The 17,056-nt window shown below is 44.5% G+C and overlaps 1 protein-coding gene across 1 annotated transcript in view; it reads right to left on the reverse strand.

Moving 5' to 3' along the window:
* Nucleotides 1–10,455, reverse strand: part of ITGA10 (integrin subunit alpha 10) — a 134,917-nt gene extending 124,462 nt beyond the window's left edge. Inside the window, exon 1 of the mRNA XM_070766676.1 lies at nt 10,314–10,455. Within this exon, the coding sequence (XP_070622777.1) occupies nt 10,314–10,362 (49 nt within the window). The 5' untranslated portion in view covers nt 10,363–10,455. The remainder of the gene's footprint in view (nt 1–10,313) is intronic.
* Nucleotides 10,456–17,056: the final 6,601 nt, after the last annotated feature.

Below are 17,056 nucleotides of genomic sequence, written 5' to 3' on the forward strand. Positions count from 1 at the left end.
ACTTAAACAACACAATAGAACTCCAAGTAAATCAAACTTCTGTGAAATCAAACGGTCCACTTAGGAAGCAACACTGATTGACCATCAATTTCACACGCTGTTGTGCACATTCAACTTTGTACAGAAGAAAGTATTCAATGAGGATATTTCATTCATTCAGATCTAGGATGTGTTCTTTGAGTACAGTGTTCCCTCGATTTTCACAGGTTCAAACTTCGCGAAAAGTCTATACCACGGTTTTTCAAAAATATTAATTAAAAAATACTTTGCGGTTTTTTCCCCTATACCATGGTTTTTCCCACCCGATGATGTCATAGGTCACTGCCAAACTTTCGTCTGCCTTTAATAAATATTTTTTTAATAAACTTTAATAAATAAACATGGTGAGTAATAATCTGAATGGTTGCTAAGGGAATGGAAAATTGTAATTTAGGGGTTTTAAGTGTTAAGGGAAGGCTTGTGATACTGTTCATGGCCAAAAATAGTGTACAGTGATCCCTCGAGTTTCGCGATCTCGATCTTCGCGAAACGCTATATCCCGATTTTAAAAAAAATATTAATTTAAAAAAAACCACTTCCGCGTTTGGCTTCGGGAGTCAGCTGGGAAGCGGCGCGGCTGTTTTAAAAGGTCGCAGCCGGCCTGGGGGGCTTCCCAGCACCCCCCCGAACCCCCAACCTGGGTCTTCCCGGCCGCCCACGCAAAGGGGAAACCCCGGCTCCTCGCTGATGCCCGCCGCTCGCCCGCCCGCCAGCAAGAGGGGGAAGACCCAGGGAAGGTTCCTTCGGCCGCCCAGCAGCTGATCTGCTCGGTAGCGCAGCAGCAGCGAGGAGCTGAATCGGGGTTTCCCCTTTGCGTGGGCGGCGGGGAACGCAAACTCCACCATCTACGCATGCGCGGCCATAGAAAAAAAGGGCACGCATGCGCAGATGGTGTTTTTACTTCCGCAACCCTACATCGCGAAAAATCGATTATCGCGAGGGGTCTTGGAACGGAACCCTCGCGATAATAGAGGGATCACTGTATTTACTTCCGCATCTCTACTTCGCGGAAATTCGACTTTCGCGGGCGGTCTCGGAACGCATCCCCCGCGAAAAGCGTGGGAACACTATTGCCTTTATTTTTTTAAGCAGTATATTTTTTTAAAAAATAATGTGTCTCAGCTGCAAAAAATCAGAACAGCCACTAGTGGGAAGCCAGGAACTAGAGATTTTGAAATGTCTTTTCTGACAACTGGTGGGGGCAGATCTATGGCCTTTCTGTAACATTTTATATTTTAAAAAAAACACAAGATTTGCTTCCATTTAGCCTGCTTATATTGTGAAAATCTTCAATTCTAAACAACCTTGTTGAAGAAGGAGGAGAAGAGATCTGAATCGCGGTTTTGATTTCAAGAGCAACGAATCTCAACTGCAGTCTGTTTATTTGTTTTTCCATTTTGGAAGAAAATAAAATAAACTCGCCTCCTGTTTTCCTTTGGTTGAGCGTTATATTTGGGTGGAGAGGAGGGGAATAGTCGTTGCTTTAATACAACAAGTAATTCTTTAATCCAGTGTTTTTCAACCAGTGTGCGGCGGCACACTATTGTGCCATGAGGCATGGTCAAGTGTGCCGCGAAGCTCAAAGAGAGAAAGAAAGCAAGAGAGAGAGAAAGAAAGCAAGAGAGAAAGAGCGAGAGAGAGAGAGAGAACAATAGAAAGAAAGCAAGAGAGAAAGAAAGCAAGAGAGAGAGAAAGAAAGCAAGAGAGAGAGAAAGAAAGCAAGAGAGAAAGAGCGAGAGAGAGAGAGAGAACAATAGAAAGAAAGCAAGAGAGAAAGAAAGCAAGAGAGAAAGAAAGCAAGAGAGAAAGAAAGCAAGAGAGAAAGAAAGCAAGAGAGAAAGAAAGCAAGAGAGAAAGAAAGAAAGAGAGAGAGAAAGAAAGCAAGAGAGAAAGAGCGAGAGAGAGAGAAAGAAAGCAAGAGAGAAAGAGTGAGCGAGAGAAAGAGAACAAGAGAGAGAGAGAAAGAGAGCAATAGAAAGAAAGCAAGAGAGAAAGAAAGCAAGAGAGAAAGAAAGAAAGAGAGAGAGAAAGAAAGCAAGAGAGAAAGAGCGAGCGAGAGAAAGAGAACAAGAGAGAGAGAGAGAGAACAATAGAAAGAAAGCAAGAGAGAAAGAAAGCAAGAGAGAAAGAAAGCAAGAGAGAGAGAAAGAAAGCAAGAGAGAAAGAGCGCGAGAGAGAGAGAGAACAATAGAAAGAAAGCAAGAGAGAAAGAAAGCGAGAAAGAAAGCAAGAGAGAGAGAAAGAAAGCAAGAGAGAAAGAGCGAGAGAGAGAGAAAGAAAGCAAGAGAGAAAGAGCGAGCGAGAGAAAGAGAACAAGAGAGAGAGAGAAAGAGAACAATAGAAAGAAAGCAAGAGAGAGAGAAAGAGAGAGAAAGAGAGGGAGTGAAGGATAGAGAAAGACAGAGGGAGGTAGGGAGGGAGAGAGAAAGAGAGCAAAAAAGAGGAAGGAAGGAAGAGAAAGAAAGAGGGATGGAGAGAGAAAGAAGGAAGGGAAAGAAAGAGGGAGAGAGAGAGAAATAGAGCGAAGGGGAGGAAGAGAGAGAGAGAATTTTTTTGTCCAAACTATTTTTAGCCCCCACCCTCCCCCCGCTCAATGTGCCACAGGGTTTCGTAAATGTAAAAAATGTGCCGCGGCTCAAAAAAGGTTAAAAATCACTGCTTTAATCCATCCATAGCTAATCTTGCTCCACTTCTCTCGAAATCAAAACAGAAATTTTATTTCGGATGAATAAACTCTGGATTAAATCAGTGACTTTTTACTTTGGACTTTGGGATGCTGAGCCCGTGAACCAAGGCATATTTCGATGCATGCAAACAGTCCTAGACTTACGACCACAACGCAGCCTAAAATTTATGGTGCTAAGTGAGAAGTGTGTGAATTAAAATTTGCCCCGTTTTACGACCTTTCTTGCCGCAGCTCTTAAGTGAGTCACGACAGTTGTTAAGGGAGTAAATCCGGTTGTTAAGTGAATTTGGCTTCCTGCTTGACTTTGCTGGCCAAAAGGTCGCAAAAGGGGAATCACTCACGTGACCCTGGGACTCTGCGACCGTCATAAGTACGTACCAGTTGCCGAGCATCCTGTGAGCACTGATCACATGACCATGGGGATGCTGCAACGGTCATAGGTGTGACAAAGGGTCCTTAAGTCCTTTTCTTCAGTGCCATTCAGTAGCGGGTTTATTTATTATTTTATTTTATTTATTTATTACTTAGATTTGTATGCCGCCCCTCTCTGAAGACTCGGGGCGGCTCACAACACGTGGAAACAAATCATAAATAATCTAAATTTTAAATTTTAAAGATTTAAAAAGACCCCATATACTAACAGACATAGACACAAGCATACCATATATAAATTAAACATGCCCAGGGGAAGATGTTTCAGTTCCCCCATGCCTGACGGCAAAGGTGGGTTTTAAGGAGTTAACGGAAGGCAGGAAGAGTAGGGGCAGTTCTAATCTCCGGGGGGAGTTGGTTCCAGAGGGCCGGTGCCGCCACAGAGAAGGCTCTTCCCCTGGGGCCTGCCAACCGACATTGTTTAGTTGACGGGACCCGGAGAAGGCCCACTCTGTGGGACCTGATCGGTCGCTGGGATTCGTGCGGCAGGAGGTGGTCTCGGAGATATTCTGGTCCAATGCCTCCCACCCCCAACCCCTCCAGCCAGTGCAGAAGGATACCATGGTCGATGGTATCGAAAGCCGCTGAGAGGTCAAGGAGCACCAGGACAGAGGATAAACCCCTGTCCCGGGCCCGCCAGAGATCATCCATCAACGCGACCAAAGCGGTTTCCGTGCTGTAACCGGGCCTGAAACCCGACTGCTGGGGACCTAGATAATCGGCTTCTTCCAAGGACCGCTGGAGCTGGAGCGCCACCACCTTCTCGACAACCTTCCCCATAAAGGGAAGGTTGGAGACTGGACAATAGTTGTTAAGCACAGCTGGGTCCAGGGAGGGCTTCTACCGGAACGGTAAGGGATGCTACACCGGTAATAAAAATGGAGTTGCGCATGCAGCTTCGGGTGTCTGGCGTGCTTGCGCATACGTCCCAGCGAGCTTTTGCTTCTGCGCATGCGCAGGAAGAAAATTTTTGCAAGGGGATGTCTGCGTGCATGCGATTTCAGTGAGTTTATTTTGCTTCTGTGCCGTGCTTCCCTTCCCTAAGTGCAGGTGGCTGACTAGGCCAAGCCCACTAGGGCCACGCCCAGTAGCAGGTTCCTACTGGTACGGTCGACGACACCATACCAGTAGCGAAAATTAAGCCCCACGCACCACTCCGCACCTCCAGCGTGTGCGTGCGCGCATTCAAGGTTTTGTTTCTGCGCATGGGTGCATTAGATTTCAATTTTTTTGCTTCTTTGCAAGCGCGAAGAAAATAAATCGCTGAAATTACCATAGCAAACAAGAGGAAAACCTCCTGTGCACCAAATCCAACCGTATTTATTTATTCATTCATTCATTCATTCATTCATTCATTCATTCATTCATTCATTCATTTGATTTGTATGTCGCCCCTCTCCGTGGATTCGGGGCGGCTAACAACAGTGATAAAAACAGCATGTAACAATCCAATACTAAAACAACTAAAAAAACCTTATTTATAAAACCAAACATACATACAAACATACCATGCATAAACTGTAGAGGCCTAGGGGGAAAGAATATCTCAGTCCCCCCATGCCTGACGGCAGAGGTAGGTTTTAAGGAGCTTACAAAAGGCAAGGAGGGTGGGGGCAATTCTAATCTCTGGGGGGAGCTGGTTCAAGAGGGCTGAGGCCGCCACAGAGAAGGCTCTTCCCCTGGGTCCCGCCAAACGACATTGTTTAGTTGACGGGACTCGGAGAAGGCCCACTCTGTGGGACCTAACCGGTCGCTGGGATTCGTGCGGCAGAAGGCGGTCCCAGAAATAATCTGGTCCGGTGCCATGAAGGGCTTTATAGGTCATAACCAACACTTTGAATTGTGACCGGAAACTAATCGGCAACCAGTGCAGACTGCGGAGTGTTGGTGGGACATGGGCACACCACATGCCTTCTATAACTTTGTAAATAACAAACTCAAGGACTCAAGACCCATCCTACCACTAAAGGGACCCAACAACAAAGAATGCTATGATGAATCAACCAAAGCTAACCTCTTCAACACATTCTTTGGCTCAGTCTTTGTAAAGAGCAATGGCTCATCCCCAAAATTCACTAATCGCACCTCACTCAAAATGACTTAACCAAATAGACTTCAGAGAAGACAACGTTGGAAAAGCACTACACGACCTTGAACCTTCTCTATCAATAGGGCCTGATAGTCAATTACATACTTCCTTAAAAATCTATCCACAGACATAGCTGAACCACTAAGCATAATCTTTGAAAAATCATTCAGGACGAGCTCACTACCAAAGCTATGGTCGCAAGCAACAGTCATCCCCATCTTCAAAAAAGGAGATCTGTAGTTGAAAACTAGAGACCAATCTCACTATGCTGCGTCACATGCAAAGTCATGGAATCAATCACAAACCAATCAATTATCCACCACCACCCGCTAAATTTCACACACATGGGAGCGTCCCCTCACAAGATGTTGCTTTCCGCGCATGCAGAGAAGCAAAATCTTGTTTGGACACACTCCTGCGTACGGAATTGGCAAGCAGTATTGGGTTGCTAGCCGATACGGGCCACGTACGCAGCAGTAGTAAAACCGGCGATGGGCGCCCAGTTCCAGGTGACCAGCGAGATTTTGCTTCTGCTCATGCGCAGAAGCAAAATGTCACCAGGGCGTGCGCGCCTGCCGGCCACCCAAACCTGCGTACCCATCACACCGATAGTGGCAGTAAGTAGGAACTCCTGAAGTAGGCAACACCCACCTAACCACACCTACCCAGCAACTGGGCAGAATTTTTTAAAAAATTTTTGAAACCCCCGGCCGACCTTCTGTTTCATTTAAGTTAAATAAAAAGTTCCAAGATTCTTTTTTTTTTCTTTTTACAAATCAAGATTAGATTTTAAAAATTCTAATTTTCTTGGACAATTCTCAGGCCCAGGATTTCCCTGTGGTATCCCACCCAACGTTTACTAAGATCCAACTTTTATTTATTTATTTATTTATTTATTGTTAGAGTTGAAAGGGACCATGAAGGCCATCGAGTTCAACCCCCTGCCCAAGCAGGAACCCTATAGCACACCAGTCAAGTGGCAGTTCAATCTTCTCTTTAAAATGTCCAGAGTGTTGGAGTTCACGACGTCCGCTGGTAGGTTGTTCCATTGGTTGATCGCTCTGACCGTCAGGAAGTTCCTCCTCATCTCCATGTTGAATCTCTCCTTGGTCAGTTTCCAGCCGTTGTTCCTCGTCCGGCCCTGGAGAATAAAGTGATCCCCTCCTCTCTGTGACATCCCCTCGTATACTTGTAGACTGCTATCATGTCCGCTCTGGCCCTCCTTTTCTCTAGGCTATCCATGCCCAGTTCCCTCAGTCTCTCTTCGTAAGTCTTGGTTTCCAGTCCCTTAATCATCTTGGTTGCTCTTTTTTGCACCTTCTCCAGAGTTTCAATGTCTCTTTTGAAGTGTGGTGACCAGAACTGAATACAGTACTCCAGGTGTGGTTGGACCAGGGCGTAGTAGAGCGGTATTAAGACTTCCCTGGTCTTGGAGTGTATTCCCCTGTTGATGCAGCTTAGGATTGTGTTGGATTTTGTTTAGGTTCTGAGCACAAGGAAAAAACAACACTTTGTACGTGTATGGTTTTTTTTTTTTTTAAATTAATAGTAGGCTATGCATTTAAAATCAAGACTGGGCTATTATATTTAAATTTTAAAATAAAAGAAAGAACTTGTATGGCTGGGAGAAACGGACCCATCCAGCAAAGTCTTAACCAAATTCCTTACGCAGAGGTTCTTACATGACTGGCCAACCAAAACAGCAACCAGAGAAGCAATTCGCCCTAAAGGCGAGAGAATCATCAAGGATTTCCAAAACCTTGAACTTTTTCCAGCGATAAAGCATTTTTCCTGACATTGTGTTCTAATCCTTAGAATAACTCAGCCCAATAGGCCGGCCTATTCATCCAAACCAAGTTCGTTCAAGCGCAAAAAAAAGAAGAAGCAACTCCAATCAGTCCTCCACATACGACCAGGACGGAGCCCCAAATTTCAGTCGTTAAGTGAGGCATTTGCTAAGGGAGCTTCGCCCCATTTTTATTTATTGATTTTACAAAACACAATGTAGACAAAAATACAAAGTAATAAAAATAATAACAATAACAAACCCCTCTATAGTTAATCGGATCTCTTTTCCCCATAGATTTGACCTGTCGGAAGGCCAGAAAAGAGGACCACTGCGACAGTCAAAAATACGGATCCAATGCCAAGTCCTCAAAATCACATGACCATGTGTCCTAAGCCCCTTTTCTTCAGTCTCGTCGTAACTAGTGATGGGCGAACCCAACGGTGTTCGGGTTCGTCAAGTTCGGGCGAACTTTACGCAAAATTCGGACGAACCCGAACCGAACCCAAACCCGAATGGGGAATCCCAGCAAGAGATTCCGGAGGTGGAGCTTTGACGTCACGTATACTGGCAGGTTGCTAAGGACGCCAAGGTGATCACTTCCTGGATTCCATGGCGTCCTTACCAACCTGCCGGTGACGTCAAAGCTCCGCCCCCAGAATCTCTTAGTGGGAGGGATTCCCCAGCTCCTTCAAAGGGAGGTCTTCACGTAAAAATAAACATTGTTATTTTTACAAAAAAGGACGCCGCAGCGGCACTGCAAGCAAAGGGCGGTTTATTTTTACATGAAAGGACCACCCTTTGCTTGCAGCGCCGCTGCGGCGTCCTTTTTCGGACCCGAATTGTGCAAGTTCGGTTCACCCATCACTAGTCGTAACTTTGAAGAGGTTCGGGGCGGATTGCCATTACCACTGCTATGGCGCAGCTTCAGTTCTCTTGTGTGCACAAACATGCTGTGCATGTGCTATGCGCATGCATCCTAGCGGGTTTTTGCTTCTGCACATGTGCAGGAAGCAAAAACACACTGACATTTTGCGAGGGAATCCGCGTGCATGTGAGATATTGGACCGGGATTCACTGCTCACAGTCACTCATGCCCACATCACCTCGAGGCTCGACTACTGTAACGCTCTCTACATGTAACGCTCTCTTTTGAAAAGTGTTCGGAAACGTCAGATCGTGCAGAATGCAGCTGCGAGAGCAGTCATGGGCTTACCTAGGTATGCCCATGTTTCACCAACACTCCGCAGTCTGCATTGGTTGCCGATCAATTTCCGGTCACAATTCAAAGTGTTGGTTATGACCTATAAAGCCCTTCATGGCATCGGACCAGATTATCTCCGGGACCGCCTTCTGACGCACGAATCCCAGCAACCGATTAGGTCCCACAGAGTCGGCCTTCTCCGGGTCCCGTCAACTAAACAATGTCGGTTGGCGGGCCCCAGGGGAAGAGCCTTCTCTGTGGCGGCCCCGACTCTCTGGAACCAGCTTCCCCCAGAGATTAGAACTGCCCCTACTCTCCCTGCCTTCCGTAAACTCCTTAAAACCCACCTTTGTCGTCAGGCATGGGGGAATTGAGATATCTCCCCCGGGCCTATATAATTTATGTATGGTATGTTTGTAGGTATGTCTGCTCAAAAATGGTTTTTTTAAAACTATTTTAGATTTTAAATTGTAAATTATTAGATTTCTCACGAACTGTTTTATTGTGTTGTGAGCCGCCCCGAGTCTATGGAGAGGGGCGGGATACAAATCTAATAAATAGATAGATAGATAGATAGATAGATAGATAGATAGATAGATAGATAGATAGATAGATAGATAAATGCCAAAATTTTGCAAAGATCTCACACGCCTACGCTTCCCTTCATGAGATTTTTTTTCTGCGCATGCACACAAAGCCAAAATATCGCCAAAATCTCACACGCGCCCTCCGTCTCCTCAGGAGTTTTTTGCTTCTGCTCATGAAGCAAAAATACGGAACAAAGATGGCGGTGCCCCTAAGACTCGCACTGTAGCGGCCATGCGCAAATTGCGCAATCTGGCAGCCACCCCCTACCGTACCGGTAGCAACCCACTACTAAACAGGTCACTAAATAAACCGTTGTAAGTGGAGGACTGCCTGTACTGGATTGAGGCAATGACTTTCCTGGCGCTAAGCAAAATAACAAATCAGAAACACACACAAATTTGCCGCGAAGGTTGAAAGAAAATACATTCTCCGGGTTGAAGGGTTCATTTCCAAAAAATTAGGTGTTTTTTTTTTTTTAAACCCTCTCCCAATGAGAAATTAGAAACCCTGAAGCCGGCAGACCTTCTTGACCGAACTGTGTCCAGTTCTGGAGATCTCACCTACAAAAAGATATGGATAAAATTGAACGGGTCCAAAGACGGGCTACAAGAATGGTGGAAGGTCTTAAGCATAAAACGTATCAGGAAAGACTTCATGAACTCCATCTGTATAGTCTGGAGGACAGAAAGGAAAGGGGGGACATGATCGAAACATTTAAATATGTTAAAGGGTTAAATAAGGTTCAGGAGGGAAGTGTTTTTAATAGGAAAGTGAACACAAGAACAAGGGGACACAATCTGAAGTTAGTTGGGGGAAAGATTAAAAGCAACGTGAGAAAATATTATTTTACTGAAAGAGTAGTAGATCCTTGGAACAAACTTCCAGCAGACGTGGTTGGTAAATCCACAGGAACTGAATTTAAACATGCCTGGGATAAACATATATCCATTGTAAGATAAAATACAGGAAATAGTATAAGGGCAGACTAGATGGACCATGAGGTCTTTTTCTGCCGTCAGTCTTCTATGTTTCTATGTTTCTAACCCAAGAACAAGGGGGCACAATGTGAGATTAGTTGGGGGAAAGATCAGAAGCAACGTGAGAAAATGTTATTTGACTGAAAGAGTCGTAGATGCTTGGAACAAACTTCCAGCAGACGTGGTTGGTAAATCCACAGGAACTGAATTTTAATAATAATAATAATAATAATAATCATCATCATTAATTAGATTTGTATGCAGCCTCTCTCCGGAGACTCGGGTAAAGCCTGAGATAAACATAAATCCATCCTAAGATAAAATACAGGAAATAGTATAAGGGCAGACTAGATGGACCGTGAGGTCTTTTTCTGTCGCCAATCTTCTATGTTTCTATGACTCTTGAGTGGCAGACGCAAACATCCAAAGATACACATGTGCCCCCCTACAACTGAGGGTTTCCAACTTTCGAAAACCTGCCCAACATTTAGGAAGCACCCTATGCCACCTACCTGGGAGTAGCAGGAGGAGGAAGAGGAGGAGGCTGGCTGAAGGTCCCATCTTACACCGAGGGGTCCGGTCGAGCCCAGCTATCTGAGCATGGCCAAGCCTGGACAGCCGTCCGTTGCTTCTAGCCGAGGCATCTCAAAGGTTGCACTGTCCTCGGCTGGTTTTGCTCCTAACACACCACCGAAAGTGTGTTTCTTCAACTTGGAAAATATTTTGATTGGCCACTAAAAATAAACCTTTCACACCCCACCCTCAAGTGGGATGCAACTTGTTTTAAAAAGAGAGAGAATACAACCCTGTATTTTGCAGATGCCGAAATAACAAAGGTGGACCATCCGAAGGAGAAAGCTGGCAAGGAATTGCTCCGAATTGCGGAGATGAAAACTAAAAAAAAAAGAAACCTCAGTGTTCTCTTTTCTTTCTTTCTTTTTAAACTCCAACTCCAGCGAAACTTTTACTTCTGATTGTAGACCAAGCAGCCGTGTCCGATGAATTATCTTTCTATGAATGGTTCGTATTTAAAAAAGGGCTAGGAAGACCCACACCAATTCAGAGCTGTCTCAAATTTCACACTTCACACAAACGCACAATTGGTTGGGAACGTTATTACTATCATTTATTTTTATTTATTTATTGGATTTGTATGCCGCCCCTCTCCGTAGACTCGGGGCGGCTAACAACAGTAATAAAAACAGCATATAACAACCCAATATTAAAACAGTTAAAAACCCTTATTATAAAACCAAACATATACACAGACATACCATGCATAAAATTGTAAAGGCCTAGGGGAAAAGAGTATCTCAGTTCCCCCATGCCTGGCGGCAGAGGTGGGTTTTAAGAAGCTTACGAAAGGCAAGGAGGGTGGGGGCAGTTCTAATCTCTGGGGGGAGTTGGTTCCAGAGGGCTGGGGCCGCCACAGAGAAGGCTCTTCCCCTGGGTCCTGCCAAGCGACATTGTTTAGTTGACGAGACCCGGAGAAGACCCACTGGTGCGGTGCCATGAAGGGCTTTATAGGTCATAACCAACCCTAACCGTCAACAAGGAGTTAATTGTTCATAATAAATATATTTTCCAAAGGAACTAAAGGCAGGGCGAGAAAGAGTGGATGAGAAGTCATCGAGGAGAGAAACCACCTAGAATTAAGGAGAAATTTCCCGACAGTGAGAACAATTAACCAGTGGAACTGCTTGCCACCTGAGTTTCTGGGTGCTTCATCACTGGAGGTATTTAAGAAGAGACTGAACAACCATTTGTCTGAAATGATATAGTGTCTAGAAGACTAGAAGATCGCCAACGTCTCTTCCAACTCTGTTATTCATAAGTAGAAAGCAAGTTATCAGTTGTGACACTAATATATCACGAATAATAATAATAATAATAATAATAATAATAATAATAATAATAATAATTTATTAGATTTGTATGCCACCCCTCTCCGAAGACTCGGGGCGGCTCACAACAATAATAAAAAACAATGTTACAGCGAAACAAATCTAATAAGAAGCATATAAAACCCTATCATATTTAAAACCAAACAATACATCCTAATACGTACAAAACATAAAATATAAAAAGCCTGGGGGAAGGTGTCTCAGCTCCCCCATGCCTGGCGATATAGGTGGGTCTTGAGTAGTTTACGAAAGACAAGGAGGGTGGGGGCAGTTCTAATCTCCGGGGGGAGTTGATTCCAGAGGGCCGGGGCCGCCACAGAGAAGGCTCTTCCCCTGGGGCCCGCCAAACGACATTGTTTAGTCGACGGGACCCGGAGAAGGCCAACTCTGTGGGACCTTATCGGTTGCTGGGATTCGTGCGGTAGCAGGCGGTTCCGGAGGTACTCTGGCCCAAAGAATAATCTATTGATTGAAATAGTTACTTGATACCTTTTGAATCCAACTTGTACATAAAATTTAGTTGTGGAATTAGGGTGGAGATAGATAGATAGATAGATAGATAGATAGATAGATAGATAGATAGATAGATAGATAGAAAGAAAGAAAGATAGATGATAGATAGATAGAAAGATAGAAAGATAGAAAGAAAGATAAATAGATAGATAGAAAGAAAGATAGATAGATAGATAGATAGATAGATAGATAGAAGGATGGATGGATGAAAGGAAGGAAGGAAGGAAGGATGGATGGATAGATAGCTAGAAAGATAGATAGATAGATAGATAGATAGATGATATATAGATAGATAGAAAGATAGATAGAAAGAAAGATAGATAGATAGATGATAGATAGATAGATAGATAGAAAGAAAGAAAGAAAGAAAGAAAGAAAGAAAGAAAGAAAGAAAGAAAGAAAGAAAAATCTCTCTTACACCACATTCTGAACAATTGTGCATTGAGATTAAGGTGGAGGATGGACATTGTGCTCCAGGATCCAGACTAGTTATTTTGGGAGTTGGGTGGGTGGGACATCTCACTATTTAGAGCCCCCAAACCCTCAAATGTGACTTCCAAAGGTTGAGCGTCGCCATAAGCGGCCGGGGGCATTTTCAGTTATTGAATTACCTAATTGGTGGAGCCTCCCTCCCAGTTTTCAGCCAAAATCAATTAATAAGGTAAGTTAAGTTGAAAAGATCTCACAAAATCCCCATTTAATGAGGGGCAGGGCTGGGGATTGGGAGGGTCCATTTTTTCCTGCATTTACCCGCGCGGAGCTGCCAAGAGTAACAGCATGGAGCAGAATGTGTGCCAGGTGCTGGGTGCCCACGGAGACCCCACCCAAGCAGGCAGCCCAGGGTACTTCACCCCTGGTTCGCTTCCTCCAGCACTGTGTGGCTCTGTGGACTCACCCCGAGTCCACGGAGAGGGGTGGCAAATAAGTCCAACTAATAAATACATTGCGCTTTTCATGCATGTTTGCGCAGTCCCAAAATTTACATAATAATAATAATAATAATAATAATAATAATAATAATTTATTAGATTTGTATGCCGCCCCTCTCCAAGGACTCGGGGCGGCTCACAATAACAGCAGCAATACAATACAAATCTAATGTTAAAAGACAAAGTTAAGAAACCCACTATCATTAGTACCTCCAGAACCGCCTGCTACCGCACGAATCCCAACGACCGATAAGGTCCCACGGAGTTGGCCTTCTCCGGGTCCCGTCGACTAAACAATGTTGTTTGGCGGGCCCCAGGGGAAGAGCCTTCTCTGTGGCGGCCCCGGCCCTCTGGAATCAACTCCCCCCGGAGATTAGAACTGCCCCCACCCTCCTTGCCTTTCGAAAACTACTCAAGACCCATCTATACTGCCCGGCATGGGGGAGTTGAGACACCTTTTCCCCAGGCTCTTTATATTTTATGTTTGGTTTGTATGTGTTGTTTGGTTTTTAAATATGATAGGGTTTTATATGCTTCTTTTTTAATATTAGATTTGTTTCGCTTAACAAATGTCTTAACCAACATAAATTTTGTGGCCATCTCTGCACTTGCACTTTTTTACACTCGTAAAATATGTGAGGTTTGGAGAAAACAGCCGAGCCACAAAACTTTAATCAAAGGATCAGACACGAAAGAGCTGATTTCAAAGTGAAATGCCTTCCAAATTCCTACCTGTGTGTTCAACGGAATTTGAAGCCTGCAAGCTTTCAAGTAACACGGGTCTCTTCACCACGCTGTGCCGCCCTCCCAGGTTTGAAGAAAGACCTCTTGTGGGGGATAACTTCTGCTTGCCAAAAGAAAGCAAAACTTCTTTAAAAAACACACACACACACTTGTGCTTCTCCTTTTTGTGTGATTTTGCTGACAAGCTTTGGTATCCATCCTCAAATTGCAAAGGGCAAAAAAAACGTTTTGGAGATTTTTGTGGCATACAAGAAGCTTGGTGCAACTGGAACCCTGAATTAGGAATTTGCCACAAAGCTCAGACCTCGAGCTGGAGATCAGGTCTTGAACGAATTTATTTTTATTCCAAATTTAAGTCAAACCCAATCCAATCCCCTCCCCCCCCTTTTTAGGAGGGAGATTTGGCTAAGGTCAACCTCAGCCTCCTGCCGCCTCCCACAGGACCATACTGGACTTACCCTTCGTTTTGGGTCATTTCTGGGGTGGGGGAATAATCCAAAATGAGTCATTTCAGAGTGGCTGTTCAGAGTGGCTAGAGCAGTGATGGTGAATCTTTTGGGGGTTTTCATGGCAAAAGGCTGCGGGTATGGTAGCTTGCGTGCACAAGCCCACACCCATTCCCTCCACCCCGAAGTGTGCACCCCTTATGCTGCCTCCTCCCCCACCCCATCCCCGCACATGTGCACTGGCCTCACTGAAGCCTCGGGGCCATCTCCACAAGGCTAGGCCTCGGCCAGGGAATAGCCCTCTGGGCCTTCTCCACAAGAATAGGCATCAGTTGGGGGCTAGGCCTCTGGGCCTTCTCCACAAAGTTAGGCCTTTGCCTGGGGCTAGGCCTCTGGGCCTTTTCCACAAGGCTAGGCCTTGACTGGGAATCAGGGGCCAGGCCTCTGGGCCATCTCTACAAGGCTAGGCCCCGGCCAGGGACTAGCCCTCTGGTCCTTCTCCACAAGGTTAGGCATTGGTTGGGGACTAGGCCTCTGGGCCTTCTCCACAAGGCTAGGCATTGTTGGGGGCTAGGCCTCTGGGCTTTCTCCACAAGGCTAGGCCTCGACTGGACATAGGGAGTTAGGCCTTTGGGCCATCTCCACAAGGCTAGGCCTCTGGGCCTTCTCCACAAGGCTAGGCCTCGACTGGACATAGGGAGTTAGGCCTTTGGGCCATCTCCACAAGGCTAGGCCTCTGGGCCTTCTCCACAAGGCTAGGCCTCGACTGGACATCGGGGGCTAGGCCTCTGGGCCTCCTCCACAAGGCTAGGCATTGTTGGGGGCTAGGCCTCTGGGCCTTCTCCACAAGGCTAGGCATTGTTGGGGGCTAGGCCTCTGGGCCTTCTCCACAAGGCTAGGCATTGTTGGGGGCTAGGCCTTTGGGCCTTCTCCACAAGGCTAGGCCTTGACTGGACATAGGGAGTCAGGCCTTTGGGCCATCTCCACAAGGCTAGGCCTCTGGGCCTTCTCCACAAAGCTAGGCCTCGGCCAGGGGCTAGGCTTCTGGGCCTTCTCCACAAGGCTAGGCCTCGACTGGACATCGGGGGCTAGGCCTCTGGGCCTTCTCCACAAGGCTAGGCATTGGTTGGGGGCTAGGCCTCTGGGCCTTATCCATGAAAGGCCAGGCCTCCGAGCCTTCTCCGCATGGTTAAGTTTTTTGCATTTTGGGGGTTCAGGGAAGCTTTCCTGAAGACTCCTGAGGGCAAAACAGCCTTCCCCAAGGGTGAAAATCAGCTGGCAAGCTAGAGCTGATACAGGGCAACGCCTCACGTGCCCTCCGATATAGCTCCACGTGCCACCTGTGGCACACTTGCCATAGGTTCGCCATCAGCAGGCCAGAGAGAATGCCAAAAAATCAAAACATATATGAAACAAAAGAAAAAAAAATACCAGAAAAAAAGAGCAATTTTAGGAAAAAAACCAAACCAAACCTCTTCCTCCCTCTCTCATTTTAAAATTTGAAAATGCAGATCGTCTCAAAGTTAGGATGGTGCTGAAAAAAATGAATTATATAACTATTTTTCACACTTATGACCGTTGCAGCATCCCTTGTGGTCACGGGATCAAAATTCAGACGCTTGGCAAAGGACTCTCATTTATGACCGTCGCAGTGTCCTGGGGTCACATGATCCCGTTTGGTGACCTTCTGACAAGCCAAGTTAATGGGGAAAGCCAGATTAATTTAACGACCGTGCTATTTGCACAACAGCTGCACTGATTCATTTCACGGTTAGGACAAAAAAGGTTGTAAAAAGCTCACTTCACAAATGTCTCACTTGGCGACATAAATTTTGGCTCCATTAAGGTGGTAAATGGAGGATTATTCCTAGCTCCTCAATCAATCCCAATATTTTATCCAGCGCTGCCACCTGCTGGACATTTACTGACATTGCGTATGTCAGTATATATATTTTTTATCTTTAAAAAATAATCTTTATTAATTATATACAGTACATTAAAAAAGAGCTTACATAAATTACAATTGATAGTAAGCACAAAATAAGAAAAACAAACAGACAATACATGACATAGACATCTATAGTGCATTATTATAAATGTCATACGTTTTAACTAGTGTATTTAACTAAATTTAGAAATATCTAATATTTAATATATGTTTAAATATATTGTGATGAGCTAGCATCATAAGGTTGTCTCCTATTTGAAATATTTATAAAACTTCTATGATTTATGTCCTCGGTTACATTTAATACAAAGTTGTCAACCATGTTGTTGTCACTTAATAATAGCGACATAATGGCGGAGTTTCTATAATGAATTCGCGTAGGTCTTGATTTTCTCTATACTATAGTATTTGTCGTTTGATTAGGGTTTTTTTTAAAAAAAAAATATTTTTAATTAAATTGCAAAGACAGACAAAACATACATTACATGTAACATTTAGTGGAGCAACAATCACTCCTCTCAAAGTAGAAGTCATCTTTATATTTATAATAAGTAAAAAAGAAATAAAAAATAAACTAACTTTATCATTATTTATAAAATACTTGAATATATCAATTGTAAGATAATAAGTAAAAAACACATCTAAAACATTTAAAAATATATAGAAATTTTAAAATTATGACTTAAAATGAACTATGAAGAAAAAAATAAGAGAAATGATAGAAGAGGAAAGAAGGAGTTTATCTTTATATTGTTAATAATCACTGTCTAA

This window comes from Erythrolamprus reginae, chromosome 13, assembly GCF_031021105.1.
Source record: "Erythrolamprus reginae isolate rEryReg1 chromosome 13, rEryReg1.hap1, whole genome shotgun sequence".
Classification (NCBI taxonomy): Eukaryota; Metazoa; Chordata; class Lepidosauria; order Squamata; family Dipsadidae; genus Erythrolamprus; species Erythrolamprus reginae.